The sequence below is a fragment of the Portunus trituberculatus genome, chromosome 27 (genome assembly GCF_017591435.1).
Source record: "Portunus trituberculatus isolate SZX2019 chromosome 27, ASM1759143v1, whole genome shotgun sequence".
Lineage (NCBI taxonomy): Eukaryota > Metazoa > Arthropoda > Malacostraca > Decapoda > Portunidae > Portunus > Portunus trituberculatus.
In genome coordinates, this window is record NC_059281.1 from 8,595,836 (window position 1) to 8,615,800 (window position 19,965).

Consider the following 19,965-nt stretch of genomic DNA (forward strand, 5'->3'; position numbering starts at 1 on the left):
ATGTATTTTTATTAACTTTTTCTGTTTGGAATGATAGATAACAAGAGTTCTTTTGACACATAATTATTCAAATATACACAATTTACAATGTATCACTTAAATTCCACATCTGTAATATATAACAAAAATTATTGTGACCCATACAAACAGTGGAGTGATGGGAAGTGTGGCTAGCTGATGATATGTGCTTAGCTGGTCACATGAACATCACTAACAAAGCAATGCTCACAGATGTCTTAGCACTCACAACCTTCATAGCAATTAGGAGAAGAGTTACAATTTTTTTGGTTGGGTTCAAGACAAGGTTGTTAGTTATATAGAATGATATATATATATATATATATATATATATATATATATATATATATATATATATATATATATATATATATATATATATATATATATATATATATATATATAATTTGCAAAAGTTTTGAAGGAAGTACAATACATAAATATGCCAACGATAAAAAAATTTCATGAAATGAATGATGAGACACACTAGGGAGTGCTGGTGACTACATTCATGATAGTTAGCAAAGGAGACCAAGTTACATTTTAAGTGCAACTGATCGTTTCTTACATTATACTGTAACATTTATGTTTATACACATCAAATATTTCTCTAAACTGTAATAGTATCTGAACTGATTTGTTTCCCATCCTATGTAATGTTGTGGTGGTTTGTAACAATAGCACAGTCACATGAATGAAAAACTGAGACAACACCATAATTTCTTTCATGTGCAATCACAAGGGAGGAGCATATGTGGCAAGCATTCCTGGTATTGTCAGGTACAATTCAACTGTACGTATGAGGCAAAGAAACTCAAACACTGTAGATATTTGTCAACGAAAATATACTACTGACTTTTCAACCAAGTCAGGTGATTTATACTTATTTAAAGGCAGTTCTTGATTGAGTAGTTTTGTTATAAGTTTCATAGTATGCTTGCATACACTTGCCATCTTCAATAGTTTTCTCTTTTATCATTGCCTTGAAAAGGATATACAGGGTGTGTGTGTGTGGCTCTGTCATACTAGCTACTTCAGATCTATTCTTCGATGTTTGAAAGCCTGAAATAGGTGTTTTAAAAATTGTGGAGAATCACTCAATTTAATTAGTGAAGGAATAATGTTTCATACTTGATTTTATACATGAATGTACTGTGGTTGATAAAGGATTCTTGAATAAGGAAATCAGAATTAAACATGCCAGCAGTACTTTATGAAACAAACCTTTTATGTATATTTAATTGCTTCACAGCAAACAGCATGTCAACTTTACCTTTGCTTGAGAATTGGTAAAATTACTGATGCCTTTAATGAAATTATTTTGAAATTAACAATAACAAGCTAGTGAGAATATTGAGTCATCTTCTGCTCCCTCTTTTATGCAAAACATTGAAAGGATGTACATACATATAGTCAGTGAAATAATTTGTAGTGATTCACAGTAAACACTGCTCTATGATGAGTGTCTTATACAATTTCTTAGAATACACCTTCCTTGGTATACACGCTCATCATTTCATTAAGTAGTTAACCTCATGTTTCATGATCTAAAGAAAGTTGTACATTTTTACTTTTTTTTCTGTGAATTCACCAATGCAGTATGTTCTTCAGTTTTCAAGTAAGTACATGATTCTCAGGTACATAATCCTTTTGTTTCCATAAGTGAAACAGACAGTGGCTCTGATCTATCTATCAATTGTACAGCCTCACAGATGTTTTAGTAGAATGCTTGTGGGCCATTGGTTTGTTAGGAATTGTTGCCGTGGTATAAATAACCTTACAGGTTGTGTAATAGTGTAACATGAAGAACAGTATATGTAAATGTAATGTGTATGGCAGTAAGTCATGATGCAGGTCTTTCCTAAAGGCCTGCAGAGTTATGTACATATAACAATGTAGACTAGAACATATTGTACAGCAGTTCTGGAGTTTCACTCCTGTTATATATATATATATATATATATATATATATATATATATATATATATATATATATATATATATATATATATATATATATATATATATATATATATCTTTAATTGTATTTAACATGGATTCTTATAGGTAGTGGGACCAGTTAAGTACATATATGAGAGAGAGAGAGAGAGAGAGAGAGAGAGAGAGAGAGAGAGAGAGGGCCTCGGGCAAGGCATTGAATACAAACAGGCGCCACTTTCAAAAGTGGCGGTCAGTGGGTTAGATACGACTTCAGACTTCAGCTTGACTTAAACATGTCACAGAGGACTCTCTCAATGGGGGTGTTGCCAACTGTCCGCCTGAAGAAGATCTCTTGCACGGCAGTAGCGGATATGTGACCAAGGGCAGGAAGTAGCAGCAGCAATTTGCCAGCCCTCACCCTGCCACCGGCCCCACACACTTTGCTCGCCAGGTACTGTGGAAGAACCCAATTAGCAATTTCGTCACGACGACAATGGTTGTAAGTTACCTAGCAAAATTTATATAAGTGTCAGGTCTGTGGAATTGTGGCTAACATAATGAAGACAAAAAAAAAAAAAAAAAAAAAGCAAGTGAATAAATAAGATAAAAAAATAAGGGCAGCTTCAAGAAGCCATCAGATCTACAAGTGGCAGTACCGCTCCTGTACATTACAACACACCTGCTTACGTCCACCCAGCATCCCTATGCAATAAACTTGTCTAATCTCTTTTTAAAGCTTCGTATAGTGAGACATCCCTGATTAGGGAGACCATTCCATTCACTTATCAATCTATGTGTTTGAGATGTTCGTTAATTGAAATGGCAATAACAAAGGTATAATGTTCATTGCACTACTGAAGGATCTCACCTCGTGCAGCATGAGTTGGGTTTGGTCCTGCAACACCTCCACGCCATACCCGTCACGCAGCCCTCGCGCCTCTGCAACACACAAACTCCGCTATGTACGTAGTATTACGATAGCAGGGACATTTTTCGTGGCGAGATGTGAGCATCACCACTTCAACAACATATTACATTGTAGAGCATGACATGTCTCCCCCATCTAACATGCTGTATTTAAGCCTGTATTCTGAAGCACTTCTGCGCCGCACCTCCATTACATTTAACCCTTAACGGACTCCAATTGAAGTTTTACGGGTTTGCTAAGGTGTTTTTATGGTTGTAGTGACAAATAATATTTCTACATGACTAACACGAAGACCATTCTTGGGAATCCTGTTAAATATCTCTGTGATGTTTTAAGAAATATCGTGGGAGAGCAAAACGTTTTCTGAATATACTTGAGGTGCGTCACGCGGTTGGCACGCGGTACCTAGGCTTCACTCATATTGGGGAGGGTGACTCACCTGGGCGGAAAAGGATGAGAGCCTTGAGGCAGGCATATTCAGTATGGTCCACCCTGAGGGCGTGCAACCGCGTGATGACATCCCTCATACCCTCCACGGTGCGTACCAGCCCAGCTTCATGTTCCGTTGATAGGTCTGCGTCGCGCACCAGGCCCCCTGTGAGTGTGAGAGGCAAGAGTTGATCATCACTTCACGACTATCTTCAACGATACCACGAAGGAAAAATTGATTTTGAATAGAAATGAAAGTTATTTCTTTTGATCTAATGTCTGAGTTGATTTTGGTATAATGAAGACGAGACTTACACTCCAAGAGGTGACTATTTATTTATTATCATTTTTCATTTTTATTTATATATTTATTATCATTATTATATTTTTTTTCACAATAACTCATTACCTTGGTCAAGGGGAAGAGACCATTGAGCGGCGGCCACGACAAACAGCTCACTCCAGGATTCCTCTAGCAAGATCGCTTGGTCTCGGAAGGGCAACTGCAAGTTGAAAAATATTATGAAATGTAGCTAGTATAGTGTCTGGATGAAGTTACAAATCATTGATTAAAATTACTGGTAAATAACTCTCAAATCTCTTCCTGCTTTCCTTCCATCCCTACACACACACACACACACAAACACGCCCGGTAGCTCAGTGGTTAGAGCGCTGACTTCACAAGCCAGAGGACCGGGGTTCGATTCCCCGGCCGGGTGGAGATATTTGGGTGTGTCTCCTTTCACGTGTAGGTCCTGTTCACCTAGCAGTGAGTAGGTACGGGATGTAAATCGAGGAGTTGTGACCTTGTTGTCCCAGTGCGTGGTGTGTGCCTGGTCACAGGCCTATCCGAAGATCGGAAATAATGAGCTCTGAGCTCGTTCCGTAGGGTAGCGTCTGGCTGTCTCGTCAGAGACTGCAGCAGATCAAACAGTGAAACACACACACACAAACACACACACACATGAACCATCAACAGTGATTTATCCAGGAGCCACTATATATAGATGCACAGATGCAGCATTCATGATTACATAGTTGGCAATAATATTGACCAATCATATACGATGGAACACTATAGGCCTTCCGAGATCACCATAGCGAATACTCTACGAGACACATAGCTAATCCATGTGTCTCGCCAATTCCGTAATTATGGATTGTCGCCGTGAATGAGTCTCCTCCAGTTGAGTACGCTTGAACTTACAGGTAGACAATATGGAGCAGAGTTTCATATTACTTACATATAAGTGTGATTGTGAATGGTGTGCTGCTGATGTACTGGTTGTGAGATACTGGTAAGATTTTTTGAATTCCGTGCCTTACTGCACGCTATTTACTACTCCACTACTTTATCCCCGCATATTTCTAGGCATGTAAAATAAACATAAATTAGATTTTTCATTTTTTTTTTTATCAATTTTTACTTATCCTGGCCTCTTTTGCAAAAAGTCAGCATTTGCCTGCCAGCAATCAGTAATGCAGTGACGCAGTCTTCACCATTCTCGCATCATGGTGACTCGGTACTGGCGAGGCAAAACTGGTGTAGGTGGTGGAAGTGAGCGAGTGAGGATAATATACATTTTTTTGTGTGGATTATTACAGCCCAGAATTTGAAATACTGTTGGATTAAGGTAAGATAAACTTTCCTATCTATAAAAATAGTTAATTCATTGCTTCATTGGTTCGTTATAACTACCGGTAGAGATAACGAGATGGTTCACATGATGAGAACTGCACTGCACTTTTCTGTCCTTAGCAACAGACATTTCTTGTAAGTGCAAGTGTCCTTCACTCATCTCTCCTCTGTACTCGTCTCTCTCCAATCTTCACCCTCAGAGGTTGCCGCAGTGTGTCTGTGTTCCTGTTCGTTCACTTTAGCAATGGTTGCCCGCTTGCTTAACTATAATAATAGGTTGTCGGGCTTGGTTGTTTGGGTCGTTATCACTCCTCCATCTTGACACCTTTACTATACATAGGCCTAAGCCTAATTCTTCTTCGGTTAATCTTACTAACAATATGTCACGTACAACAGCGAAGCTTACACATGATGTACGGTATACTGGCTTTACCGTAATTAGCACCGGCTTGTGGAACGTTTTGCAGCTTGTTTGTGTGTTTTTCTCTTTTCTTTTCCGACAACATGATTATAAGTCTCAGCTGACTGGCTGCGCTGTTTTCTCTCTAACACTCACACCGAGTCACATTTTGCATGCGGCAAGGAGGAGGGAGCAGGAGATTCTCATACATACATGTTTCGTTAAGTGTGATTGATGGGTCACCATTTGATGTTTTCTCTAATATATTCTATTTTTTAGGACTAAAAGAGTTCTATTCCCTTTTGAAATTTTTGCTGATGAGTGATGACTTGGCCGTAGTTTTGAATTGCGATTTCGAGTTCTTTAAGTCTTCTTCGGTAGCTGGGAATGACTAGATAGTTTGGCAGTTTATCAAATAAAAGTACTTATAAAACGAAAACATAAGAAAAAAGAGCGAGAATACAACGAGAGAGGGTTACAGGGGAGAAGGAAAAAGGGGAAAACAATAGAAAAAAAAAATAGATGATAGGATGAATAGTGACCTCGGGCGATCCATTGAACTGTCATGTTATGTTATTCATTGCTGCCAGAGGTGTAAACTATTACTCTGGATAATGGTTACGGGGAATTAGAACGGCTTCACATCCTAGGACCTAGGTCGTTGTTGTGTCTTTAGGCACTGAGAGAGAGAGAGAGAGAGAGAGAGAGAGAGAGAGAGAGAGAGAGAGAGAGAGAGAGAGAGAGAGAGAGAATGTGGAATGCATTCACCACAACCACACCCCAGGTGGAGGACATGTACACCCAGCAGGCCACTCCTCTGGTGCTAACGTGAAAGTTATTAATGTAAAAACAATATTCTTAATGTATATTAATTATTGATAGGCTTTTTAAATAATTCCATACTCAACGTGGAATTTTAAGCCGAATATGTAAATATATGTGCTATGTTTAAATAAAAAAAAAGAGAGAGAGAGAGAGAGAGAGAGAGAGAGAGAGAGAGAGAGAGAGAGAGAGAGAGAGAGAGAGAGACCTGTCATCTTGTGTTTTAGTTAGTAATGTAGCAGCTATTAAAGACGTGAGTGGGAGTTGGATGACTAGTGTGTGAACGTGCCCGCCTGAATACACACTCACCTTCCTTCACTAATCAATACTTACAGCTCCCCCATCCACCTGTGCAGCGAGGCCGTGCAAACCTTAATGTTTCTCCAATAACACATTTTCCCCTCTTATATAAGTTTAATGTTCTCTTTTAACGATCCAGCTAACAAGGAGATAATGAAAATGCCTTAGTTTCGTTGTCTTGAATATTTTTTCTCTCTAGTGGATTGCTTTCTAAAAATCTTCGCTGGTTCCTTGCTTTCTTGTTCACTATTCTAATCTTACCTAACCTAACTTATGTGCGTAGGAAGCTCGAAAATCAATTAAGACCAATGGTTCTGATGAATGATTATCATAACGTATTGCTTTCAGAGACATATGGGTTAGTTTGAAGTAAGACGGTCACAGTGTTGGGTCAGATGAGGAGAAATGAAAGGGTTACATGTCTGGTGTGGGAATGCGTCACTGCTACAGGGACAAATGATCAGTGCACAGGAATATAATCGTGTTCCTTCATGTTCTGCCCCGGGATGTGAGATTGACACTAACCCTTTGCTCCTTCACTTGCTGGTGAATTTAATGATGTAGGTGTTGCTGCCATGTTATTCAAGCATATCTATGAGAGAGAGAGAGAGAGAGAGAGAGAGAGAGAGAGAGAGAGAGAGAGAGAGAGAGAGAGAGAGAGAGAGAGAGAGAGAGAGAGAGAGAGAGACACACACACACACACACACACACACACACACACACACACACACACACACACCGCGTAGTGTAGTGGTTAGCACGCTCGACTCACAATCGAGAGGGCCGGGTTCGAGTCCCGGTAAGCGGCGAGGCAAATGGGCAAGCCTCTTAATGTGTGGCCCCTGTTCACTTAGCAGTAAATAGGTACGGGATGTAACTCGAGGGGTTGTGGCCTCGCTTTCCCGGTGTGTGTGTGTGTTGTGTGTTGATGTGGTCTCAGTCCTACCCGAAGATCGGTCTATGAGCTCTGAACTCCGTAATAGGGAAGACTGGCTGGGTGACCAGCAGGCAACCGAGGTGAATTACACACACACACACACACACACACAGAGAGAGAGAGAGAGAGAGAGAGAGAGAGAGAGATGACAAAGATATAAATCACCTTTACCTGCATAAATGACGGGATAGACCTCGCCCATTTGACACCCAGGAACAGCAGTTTGGCGGCATTCTCGTACACGCTGTCTGTTGGGGAAATAACCAGCGCGCCGGCGTCCACTGTGATGGGCGGCGCCGATGACTGCATAGCGTTGATGGGCGGGGAGGGCGAGGTGGGTGAGGGGAGGGGCGTACTGGCGGGGCTGGCAAGGGAGGGGGAGCGTGGGACCGTGAGGAACGCTGGTGGTGGTGAACTCGACTCCCTCTTATCTGTTAGGAATGTGATGCTTCGTTAGGTGAAGTTATCCCCTTCAGTACTGGACACATTATTACCTTGAGATCTGTGTACGGTTAGACCATTTTATTGACATTAGGAAGGATCTATGGAGGTCAGAAGATTAATATCCAGAGTCTTCACTATTTTAATCCCCACTTAAGTTTCTGAAGCTGTATAATATCACCTTATAGTAAGCAAAATTGATATGGAAACACGTCACGCTACTGAAAGGATTAATGGGAGGATTGTGTATCATCAGGTAGAGAAAACACTCATGAGAACGTTATTGATCATTTATGTTCCTCTTGAAAATAAAAAATGAGAGCAAAATGTAAAAAAAAACAATAATAAAAAAAAAGTGTACCATTGCTCTGGGATATGAACACAGAAGAGTGGGATGCCTAAATTCAGTGATCAGCTTGACATCACAAAAAAAAAAAAAAAAAAAAAGAAGCAAGGAAAGAATACGACGGAAAACATTAAGCGCAGCAGGATTGCAACAGCTTAGTAGACTTCAAACATGATTGTACCACTCATGGGCCGTGATGATCTTTTTTTTATGTATCGTTGAACACCTGGGGAATCAGAGCTTATGTTCGTGTGCATAAATATTATTATTGTTATTATTATTATTATCATTATTATTATTATTATTATTATTATTATTATTATTATTATTATTATTATTATTATTATCATTACTATTACTACTGCTATTATTATTATTATTATTTATTATTATTATTATTATTATTATTATTATTATTATTATTATTATTATTATTATTATTATTATTATTATTATTATTATTTATTATTATTATTATTATTATTATTATTATTATTATTATTATTATTATTATTATTATTATTATTATTATTATTATTAACATCATTATTATTTAGATTTTCATAGTGTTTCTCTTTTCATGTGGTGCTTCAGAATTGTTAAACTGGCACTAGAATAATGGAATCACCTTTGAGAACCACAAACAAGACTTCCACTGTTAAAAGAAACCAAAATAAGAAACCTTTGAAAAATACGTCTCTTAGAATTTTAATTAATTTTAGTGCCAGTATAAGATGTCTTGTTATTCTTGGCACTGTTATACTAATCTTCATGAAGTGTGGCGCTGAGAATGCATAGTATTCCGTATAGGGAACCTTACAAGGATCACTTAGGGAAACACTGCATCGTAAGGAGCTGAACAATACGAGTATCACGCTCGTGTAGACCAACGAGTGAAGGAATGACGTGGATCTCATAATAAGGTCAGCTCTACAGAACATGTTCTGTTATTACTGTCAAATTGTTGAAAACTGTTTAGATCTCTATTTACTGATTTAATTGTTACCCTTATCAGAGGAAGTGTTGTTGTCATTCTAGGCTTCAAAACGTGAAGTTATTGTCAAAATTCCTATTACTGAAATGTAGCATAAAGGAGTGCGTGGCGAGAGAAGCAATTTTTGGTTTTGTTTCACGCTTGCAGGACAAATATAGAGTTCACATTCTACTCACCATTGTTGATTTTGCAGGTAATTGCAGCAGCTATCCCAATGTTATTGTTGGTGACTGTGTCATTGTTGTTGTTGATGGTGGTGGTGGTTGTGGTTGTGGTTGTGGTGGAGGTGGAGGCGGGCGCGGTGGTGGCGCAGGTGGATACGTCTGCCGTGGTTGTGGTGGTGGAGATGGTGGCGGTGCTGTGGATGATGGCGGCGGCAATGGAGGCTTTGGTGTTGTTCTTGGTGTTCCCGTCGGAGCTGGTCACCTCAGTTTCCCCTCCGGTGGAAGGGGGCGGCGAGGCGGCGCGGCGTGGCGGACTGAATGCCGATCCCTCATTGGCTGCTCGTGAGATGTCGACCAGAGAGCTCATTGGTGGCCGGTGATCGACCGGCAGCGGTTTCAGCTCAAGATGCTCCATGATTGGTGGCTTCAGTCCCAAGCGCTCGCTAACTGGCGGCTTGAACTCGAAGGCTTCACAGACAGGGAATTTGTGGTCCAGACGCTCGTTGATTGGGGCCTTGGAGTCCTGGGGCGGCGAGGGAGAGTGGTGCAGGGCGGCCTCGGTGAAGGGCCGCCGCAACTCGTTGGTGAGGGCAGCCAGGTTGGGCTTGAAGGCCGAGTTGTGGCTGAAGTGCAGGTTGAGGGGCGCCATGGAAGGGGTCATGGGGAGGAAAGGCGGCTTGAAGGGCATGGGCGGAAGTAGTGCTGGGTAGTAGGGCGGCAAGGGTGGCAGGCTGGCTCCACCGCCAACGGACACCGGAGGAAACCCTGTCGACCCTGGCATGTCTGGGGCGAACATGGGCCGCTTCTGGCAGGACCGCGGCGCTCGCTCGTGCTGCACGGCTGTTGGTGGGTGGGTGGGAGGGGAAGTGTTAGCGCCCACCCTCAACTCTCCCTTCTCATGACCCTGCTCCTCTTCCTTATCTTCCCCTCCGCATTACCTCCCTCTCCATTCCCTCCCTTCACTCCTTTTTATCTCTCTCTCTCTCTCTCTCTCTCTCTCTCTCTCTCTCTCTCTCTCTCTCTCTCTCTCTCTCTCTCTCTCTCTCTGTGTGTGTGTGTGTGTGTGTGTGTGTGTGTCTACTTCTGCTGTAGGTCCATATATATATAATTCTCCGGACTTGAGGGCGCTACGTTTCAGATATCATACACAGCACATAGTTATTCCCTTACTTCCTCATGTCAACAAAACCGAAGCGTGAGAGGCAGCGTTGCGAGTGAGTGAGCAACTGAAAACACAAGGGATCAGTCATTGCTTGTACGAGTTGTTTAACATGAGCGTGTGCTGCGGCGCGTGGCGAGGATACCCCTTCAGACACCGATCAGTGGGCGGCGCGTGTGGGGGCGGGATTAGATTGTGGGGCGACACATGAATCTTGGATCAATATCGCAGTAATTTGTCTCGGCCGGCAGCCCAAGCACCTTAATGGGTAGTTAAAGGCAGGTAACAGTGCAATCAATAGCGTATTACCTCACTCACTCCGGCCAGGTCATTACCGGGAGGGGAGGCGTCCACCTGCACCAGCACACCTGCGTCAGAGAGAGAGAGAGAGAGAGAGAGAGAGAGAGAGAGAGAGAGGATTTATTGTGTGTGTGTGTGTGTGTGTGTGTGTGTGTGTGTGTGTGTGTGTGTGTGTGTGTGTGTGTGTGTGTGTGTGTGTTCGCGTTTCTTACCACTATAGCACTACGGGCACCACTGCAATGAGCAAACACATCACCACTGTATCATCACTTTATCTGCCACATTGCTTTCGTCAGTATAGTCAAGGCACGAGTGTTGACATTACTTTTGAACATTCGTAACGCCTGGATACATTAAAATTTCCTGTTATCCATATGAAAAAACGAACACACACACACACACACACACACACACACACACACACACACACACACACACACACACACACACACACACACACACACACACACAATAAACACTCCACAACATAAGGGTCGCGAGTCGCACGTTCCTAATGCACCTTTTATGTTGGACACTCCTCTTTCTCCCCTCTTCCTTCTCTTCCTCCCCTCTTTCCCTTTCCTCCGTTTTTCCCCTCCTCCCTCTTCACACTCTTCAATCTCTCTCTCTCTCTCTCTCTCTCTCTCTCTCTCTCTCTCTCTCTCTCTCTCTCTCTCTCTCTCTCTCTCTCTCATCGATTAAATCAAAGCGCCACGGCATCGGGGACATATGGGGCCGTAAAAGCACAATAGATAATAAAAATGTGCATAGATAAAGTATAAAACAACAATCTATGAAAAATAAGGACAACTAACCTTTCCCCCACCCCCAATCCTCTTCTGTCTGTCTCTTGATTTGCAAGATTTCCCAGAGGAAGTTGTTCTCAGCCTCTCCTTCATTATCAGTCACTAGCACCAAGACCACTGCCACTACCACCAACGCCGCCAGAGTATGTGTCCAAAATTGTCCCTATTTTATCATCCTTGGTTGCCGTTGCCGTTTTGTTCTATAGGCCATCTCAGCAAGACCTTGTTCTCCATTTAGTTTCCGTCTGGCTCGTTTTTCGTTCTGTTGTTTCTATGTTCACAAACGACGTATTCATCCCACGTCAACTACTTGCATATCTGTTTGTTTATATATCTATTTGTGTCTAGTTCATTTATAGTCGAGACGTTTTTAGTCTCTACTTCGCTTCCTAATTCTTTTCGTTCTCCTCTTACATCATCGTATATTCTAAAAATTTCGTCTCCTAACCACTATTTTCAACAGATTGCAGTGGAAATAATTTAGGTTTTAGAAAGATTATTTTTGTGATGATTGTATAAGGTGATTACTTGGCTTAAAATCTTATAAGAGAAATGTTCAAGAGAGACATTTAGCAGTTAGCAGGATGGGCGATTTGTGGATGGCGGAAATCTCCACTAGTAATCCTTGGCGAGTGCAAGTAAATAGAGTAACAAATGCAACAACTTTTACAGAAATCCAAGATGCAGTATGTGTTCTTTGCCCTGTCCTTTACCACAATGCTCTCCCTTGACTCGTGTTCCTTGCCCGGTTTTGCCTCTCGTCGCCGTGCCGCATCCGCCGCCCCGCCCCTGCACCTACCTGCTCGTCTGACTCCACGCGATACCTGCTGTCTCTCTTGATCCGACGTTATAGAGCGATTCCCTCTCCTCTTCCCTCTGAGAACTCGAGTATACCATGGATTTGACAGAGAAAGAGCACCATTCCTCATCCTCCTCTCGGTCTTTGCCTTCCCCTCCCCACCACACCCTAGGGCTTCTCAGTGGAAGTTCAGCGTGCTAACTTATGCAGGCGAGATGGATATGTCTTGTTAACGGGCCACCTCCCTTTTGCTCTGGGAACACTGCCACGTGCCTGCCTGTGTTCCCCGCCTCTCTCCCTCCCTCCCTCCCGCACACCCTCACATGCCGTCGCCTCTTCGTCCCGTTCACCACAGTGCCACGTGTTGATTAAGCCGTGCACCCGCTCATCATTAAGCCGTGACCACTGCTATGAAGTAGGACACACACACACACACACACACACACACACACACACACACACACACACACACACACACACACACACACACACACACACACACACACTCTCTCTCTCTCTCTCTCTCTCTCTCTGGAAAGAACCTGAAGTGTTTGGTGGACAGAACATGTAGTCACTCACTCCCCACCGTGGCACTCACCGTCTTTCTTCATGTTGACGTCGAGACACTTCTTGAAGCGGCACGCCTGGCACTGGTTCCTCCGAGTGACGTCTACGACACAAGTGCCCGCCTCTTTGCACACGTAGTCCAATGTCCTGGGGGAGTAGGACCAGTAGGGCGCCAGGGAGCAATAGTTAGACAAGTATATTAGAGAATGATAATAAACCTACATATTGTGACCATGTATGCATGGAAGTAATTTCTCAGAGTTGTTATCAGTGCTATCAACAAGTGGCTTGGGTGAGCCGAGGCCTGTCTGTTTGCAGAGACAGCAGGACACTCACTTGTTACGGTAGCGGCGGATGGATCTCTTGAAGAACCCTCGGCAGCCGTCACAGGATGGCACGCCGTAATGCTTCCCCGATGCTTTGTCCCCACACACCCGGCACGCCGCCTCCCCGCGCTCCATCTGCAGCAGGAGACAGGCCTGGTTAACTTCAGGAATCAGCTCAGTCATCTCCATAACTACAACTTGTGATTGACACACATGTTCTCCTCAAGGACGTAATGTTCGTACATAGTACACAGCGAGGAACAAAGGATCGAGGAGGAGCCATCGCTGATCTTAAGAGATTGTGGTTATGTGGAAGTTAAAACAAGAAAAGAAACAAAGAAAAGAAAAAAAAGAAAAAAAAGTTCCTGACGATATATCTGACTTCAGATTCAGAAAGTGTTCCTTCAGAAAGCTGTAACATTCCCCGCCTGGAGGAGAGCGGGCTTTCCTCACGTTGAAGAGGGACGCCATACTGTATTGAGCGGTCACTGTTCTGTGCACCTGAGAGGCTGGCGTGCTGCTCACATTTGCTCACGCTCACACATCCTCATATCAGCCGCCAGGGTTCATATTACTCGTACTAAGAGCTTTGGCCTCTCATGGATTTTTTTCCTTGACAGATGAATACTCAGGTTCTCATGGACATTTTTATCATTCATGATTCACAATTCTTATCAAGCTATCATACGAATCATGAAAATTTTCCAGAAATCCTACAGATATATCTATTACAGTCTATTGAAAAGATAAGACAACAGACAGTTTAAGATCTTCCCTGGCATGTGCACGCAGACACCATCTTTACTACACGTGGGTTGCATTTAGATAGTTGTTCAAGGACTGGTACATACATAGCAGTCTTAATTGAACTACGTAACCATCCACCATTCGCGATTCCGTAATGTTGCAGCTCTAATACTGCAGCTGCTGTGGGTTATAGGCGGCATGGGCAGTAGAGCCGGGGTGATGGGCGCTGGACGAGTGGCGGCGTGACACGAGGCATTGACATGTAAGTGAATTGTTCGTTGCTTGATATTTACTCGGTTCATAAGTTTGTCAGCAAGGCGTGGTTATGCTATCGATGTCTGCAACAGCAACGCGCAGCGGAATTCGTGTCAGTAACGGAAAGTAATGGTTCTTAAGTAACAGGCAGCCTGCTATGATATATTGTAAGCAGTGCATGGTAATCTATGTATAGTGCAAAAGAACCCGTGTATGTTTGTTTGAAGGGAACTTTTTGTTTAAGCTTTGCCACCTAACGATGGGGATAAACACCGTAGCGTTTTGTGTATAATTCTAATGATGACAGGTATGATAATGGTGATGGTGACAACAAGAATGGTTATGATGACAATAATGGCGATGATGATGATGATGATGACAATGATGATAATAAGTGTAATAATGCTGAGGTAATATACTACTACTACTACTACTACTACTACTACTACTATTTCAACAATTTTATAACATATTCACCAGTAACACGAAGTACGCGCATGATATAATATTAACTGGAACCCGTAGCACTGTTTACGACTGACGCAGAGGAATACATGACTTATATATTACCATTATTTTCTTTTATGAATATTGCATGAAATGATATTCACCATCTCAGAGTGCTGCAACTAAAAAACGCAGAGGTACATGTTCAGTAACTCGAGTCTGTGTTGTGACAAAGTTGTGCAAAAAGATACTGAGAGATGGACACCTTCGCATATATAGTTTACTTGTGGGTCTGTTTTTTGAAGCGTCTCGAGTCCTCATAAATAATTTTCATAGAGCACAAAAATGAGTAATGGTATTCTCATAAATATTTCTCTTATTGACGGTGCTGAATTCTCCTTAATCCACAACTGGAGATAAGTAAGTATAGATGAATAAGGAAAGATAAAACGATATATGACATGAAATGAATTAACGAATGAATACAAAAGCAGTGTTGAAAATATCATAAACTAAGCTATTACATTAATTAAGCTATTACAAGAATCCTTGAAAAAAGAATAAATAAAACAAGAAAACATCTTTAAATTTCCTTCGAGTTAAACCCTCGGTAAACTACCTCTAGGCTCCCCAAAAAATAAAAAGAGAGAGAGAAAAAAAACACTCTTGAAAACATCATTCTTCACAAGGTAGAAACTGTTAAACCACCCGATAGAGACGCTGAAACACATAAGAGTGTACGCTGAGTCGCAGTCTTTAGGGAACTCACATCGACATATACCTTTGAGCAAGTGGTGTATCGAATCACTGTACCGACTTGATCACAGGTGGACTCGTAGAACCAAAATTGCTGGAGGGATGATGGTGAGAGATGGTGAGCTGCGAGAGTGGAGGAGGCTGAGGCAGGTAGATAAATGGGGTGAGGAAGTGCGGGTGCGGTGTGAATTGTGTGCCTGCTGACGCTCTTCAGTTGCCCCTTGCCAGCTGCGGCGTGACCCTGTGCTGGCTCTCTTGATCTAATCTGGTGGGAGCGTCGCGGCTGCTCCCTGATACCGGCGATCTTGGTGGCGGCCTCACTTCTCACTGCTCAACGACCTCTCCTAAACCATTGTCTGTAACTACTGCTACTGATGCTGCTGCTACTATACTGCGACTTTTACTTCAACTACTTCTTCTTCTATGCTAAGCCGTTACGATCTATGATATTTCTATTATCGCTATGTATTACTGCTAACTCTTCCCTCCCTTTTCAGCTCCTCCTTTTATTAAGTCACGACTAACAAACAACGATCTGTTCTAAAATACAACCTAGAACTACTACAACACGTGCTCTCCCAGGTGAGAAGCACCGTGCAACCCTCCACGGCCTCTCACTACGTAGTACATGGGTACCACCAATGCACCTGGCGTACCTTAGTTACTACCTACCCCGCCGCCACCGCTGTCGCCGTATCTGTTGCTGTCTCTCGCCACCACTCCACCACCACCACCACCACCACCATGATCGCTACTATCATGACCATTGTTTTGAACCATCACCATCACCACCACTATGTACGACTGTAACATAAGCACCACTACTACCACTACCACTTTCATTACCACCACCATCGGGCAGCTCGCGGCAGTGCGCCAGTCACGGGGCAGCTGACCCCAAGTGGCCCGTTCTCACCTGTGTTGACCGAGACAATGAAAAATGACACCTGCCCGAGGCCCAACGACCCGTGACGCGCTAATGAATATTTGATGTGTTCGATGACTGCCTTTGTGCTCCCCTCTCATGGCCCCGCCTCTCCCTTCTCCCCTCTCCTTATCCCTCGCCCTCCTTCCACGCCTTGCTCCCCTCTCTCCCCTCGCTGCCGCTCTCCCCTCGCGCTCCTTTTTTTTTTTATCTTTATTCTCCTGCAAGTTAAGTTAATTTTCTTCACTTTCTTCGTCCTGTCTCTTTTACACTAATAATATTCTATTTCGTTTTTCAAGACGAAATACATGCTTCAGGTTGTAATTTATTTTATCTCTTTGTTTGTTTAGGTATTTATTTATTTCTTTAGTTATGTGGTATACCTGCATTATAATAAAATATAAGGGAAAGCATATAAGAAAAGAAGAAAGATGAAAGAAGAAGAGAGAAGAAAGTTGAACAGTAGCTGTTGTTATTGTAAGCTTTGACCCTTGACCCATCGCAGATGACCTCACAGATAACAGAGGTCAGAGGGCCAAATACCAAGGGACAAAGGGAAAGTGGCACAGCCAGGTGTCTCAGGTAAACATAGCCTGGGATAGGGACAAGCTGGAGGAATGTGGACTGAAGAGAGGAAGTTGTAATATTTGTCAGTGAAAAAGACAACTATAAGTATTGAAGGTTGTCATTTTGCCAGCGACGAATAGAACATCTTATATATAAATATCATTTATTAAGTAAACTAAGAAAATTTGCTTCAGTATTTATGACAATTATGCAACATTGTGCAACAGCTCGGATCACAACAGTTACTTAGTTAATTAGTTAAGTATTTATTTATCTATTCATCTACTTATTTTACTCAACTGCAATAGTTGCAGAGGAAACTACAACACCGCACTCAGACGCATCCGAGGAATGAAACATTCGCGGAGACACCATTGCCGTCTCGTTTTGCCCGGCTGTGTTGTCCACGTGCTACTGCCAGACTCTGATTGTCCCTCCTTGGTGCTGATGCGTAACGCCTTCTGTTTGATCCTCGAGCAGTGAACAGTCATCGAAGGGCAGGAGTGGCTTTGTAATAATGGACCGCCACCCTTCCAGCGGTATAAATTATCTTCCGGTTTGTTTGCGCGAGTTACGGAGTTGTTTCCGGTGTGGGCAGAACGTTAATGGCATTCTGTATAAGGCCCCATATTGCACACAGTACACCTCCCTGACACAGCATTGGGCATAAGGCGCTGCACAAACAACGAAGCAGCACTATATGTAACTGTCTCGACCATATTAGCTGTGCTCAAGTTAAATGTGTCTGGGAGCGATTGAACTCTTCCAAGCCTTCACTTATTATCGTCTTTAGTACAATAGCTAACCAGTTAGTCCAGTATTACGGTAGTGTTTTCTGCTGTTACTTGTTCCTGCACTCGCTTTTGCTGTGCAGTCAGTGAACATTTGAGCCAGACACAGCGAGCCACCGAGTCCTCCATGGCTGCACTTGGAACTAGAAGAGTGATGAAAAAAAAGTGATGAAAAGTCGTGACAGTAAAAGATCTCCCAATCCTCTCTCCCTCACACACACACACACACACACACACACACACACACACACACACACACACACACACACACAAAGAGAACGAACTCTATTCAGGAGCAGATCCATTGAATTAACAAGTAAGAAACTAAAAAGAAAAGTCCGTGTCAAGGAAGAGAGAGAGAGAGAGAGAGAGAGAGAGAGAGAGAGAGAGAGAGAGAGAGAGAGAGGGAGTCACAAACAACAAAAATATTCTGCAACTAAAAAGCAACAGTATGACGGTGATGGTGATGGCTCGTGAGGGCAGCCGCGCCACACACCATCTCACCATCACTCCACCACCACTTCACCACCTTCATTAGCGAGCCGTGGACAAGGCCGCTGTAACTATCCTCTAATGACCGGCTGGCTCCCGACCGCGGCTGGCTGAGAGGACAGGCTGACGGAGGGAGGGAGGGAGGGACGGGAGATGGAGGGAGAGGGAGAGCTGTTACGCCGCACATTATCCTCGCACACCGGGAAATTGTCTCAAATTGTCAGTCGAGAAGTCCTCAAGAGCCCCCCCTGGTAGTGTGGCCACCGCCCTTACGTCACTCCGCCAGAAGTCTCTTTTCGCTTCAGCAGCCCTTTACTGGCCTCAAATATTCACACTGGCATTATATTTTATCCCCTCGAACGCTTAATTATAAGGTGAATAATACCGAGCTCTGTGCAGCGGGGTGACGAGGGCGCGGCGCGAGGGCAGCGAGGGGCGGGCTGGTGGACGGTAAGGCACGGGGCGGTAAGGACCGGGTTAGGGCGAGGGGGCCGTGGGAAGTCACAGGTGCAGGTGCCAGAGGGTCGATGCTGCCAATATTGACGCAAGACACCACCGCTACCAGCCCGCCCAACCCCACTCTACCCCTGTCCAGATCCTACCCCGTCCCAACTCAGCCCGGCTATCGTGAGCATTCTCAGTCTGCTTTGCTCCTTACGTCGCCTGTTAGAACGTCCAATAACTCTTTTCTTGGCCGTAGTCAGGGAACGGGGATCGTGGACTGAGTGATTTACTATACTATGAAGCTTTCCACGTCTGCTTTGCTTCTCCAGTTGCCTGTTCGAACGGGCAGTGGCTTCTCTTTATCATACTCTCGATTAGCATGTATACGCTATGATGCTTGACTTCTGTATGGGGTTCTAAGGTTCTAGGTCAGGTCAGATTCCAGGTTTTCTTGAGGTTTTGACTTGTGGTTTGAGGAAAATCTTAACTCTTGTTTTTAGATCCAGTGTTCTCTCATTACTATTGCTTTCAAAGACCATAGAGATGATTGGTTAAGTTATTTTGGGTGTTTTTTGTCCCTCTGGTGTTACATAATCTTTGCTGAAAAATTCTATTGACACACCAGAAACTGTTCAGAGTAGTTTAGATCAGAGAAATGGACGTTTAAGAACACATACCTTGAAAAACATCTACATGGACACTGTGACGCCAAAAACGTGAAATTCAAAGGCTTTTTATCAAGGTTGCAATACTTGCCAAAGATGCAAAGGTCTTCGAAAATGCGAGATGGTGTTTTTAAGCATAGCGCGTATATATTGTGATATAGAGATTGTTGCTGTTTCTAAGGGTTGTAAATTTGAAGGTACAATATAAGGATTTCCGATATGATTTAAGGTGAAAATTGTGTATTATGTGCGACATGGTGGTCTGTCAAGGAGGGTGTGTGTGTGTGTGTGTGTGTGTGTGTGTGGGATACACTGCGGCCTAAACTCTTATCAGGAAGGTCTCCTAAGTGTTGTTTGTGACAAAATGATCTGTTAAGGTTTATACACACAACACACACACACACACACACACACACACACACACACACACACACACACACACACACACACACACACACACACACACACACACACACACACACACACACACACACACACACACACACACACACACACACACACACACACACACACACACACACAACACACACACACACACA

General features: G+C 43.2%; 1 protein-coding gene across 3 annotated transcripts in view; it reads right to left on the minus strand.

Moving 5' to 3' along the window:
• Window positions 1-2,067: 2,067 nt before the first annotated feature.
• The window catches only part of LOC123509858 (nuclear receptor subfamily 2 group E member 1-like), a 37,644-nt gene continuing 19,746 nt past the window's right edge, over window positions 2,068-19,965 (minus strand). For 2 of the 3 annotated variants that reach the window (XM_045264443.1, XM_045264441.1), the window contains exons 2-9: window positions 13,327-13,451; window positions 13,022-13,137; window positions 9,372-10,199; window positions 7,586-7,845; window positions 3,726-3,819; window positions 3,327-3,482; window positions 2,828-2,898; window positions 2,068-2,413 (exon numbers count right to left, since the gene is read on the minus strand). In XM_045264443.1, the coding sequence (XP_045120378.1) occupies window positions 2,237-2,413; window positions 2,828-2,898; window positions 3,327-3,482; window positions 3,726-3,819; window positions 7,586-7,845; window positions 9,372-10,199; window positions 13,022-13,137; window positions 13,327-13,451 (1,827 nt within the window). In that variant the 3' untranslated portion in view covers window positions 2,068-2,236. Of the gene's footprint in view, window positions 2,414-2,827; window positions 2,899-3,326; window positions 3,483-3,725; window positions 3,820-7,585; window positions 7,846-9,371; window positions 10,200-13,021; window positions 13,138-13,326; window positions 13,452-15,546; window positions 15,710-19,965 lie in introns of those variants that run through there. The other variant, XM_045264442.1, reaches the window with a different exon arrangement.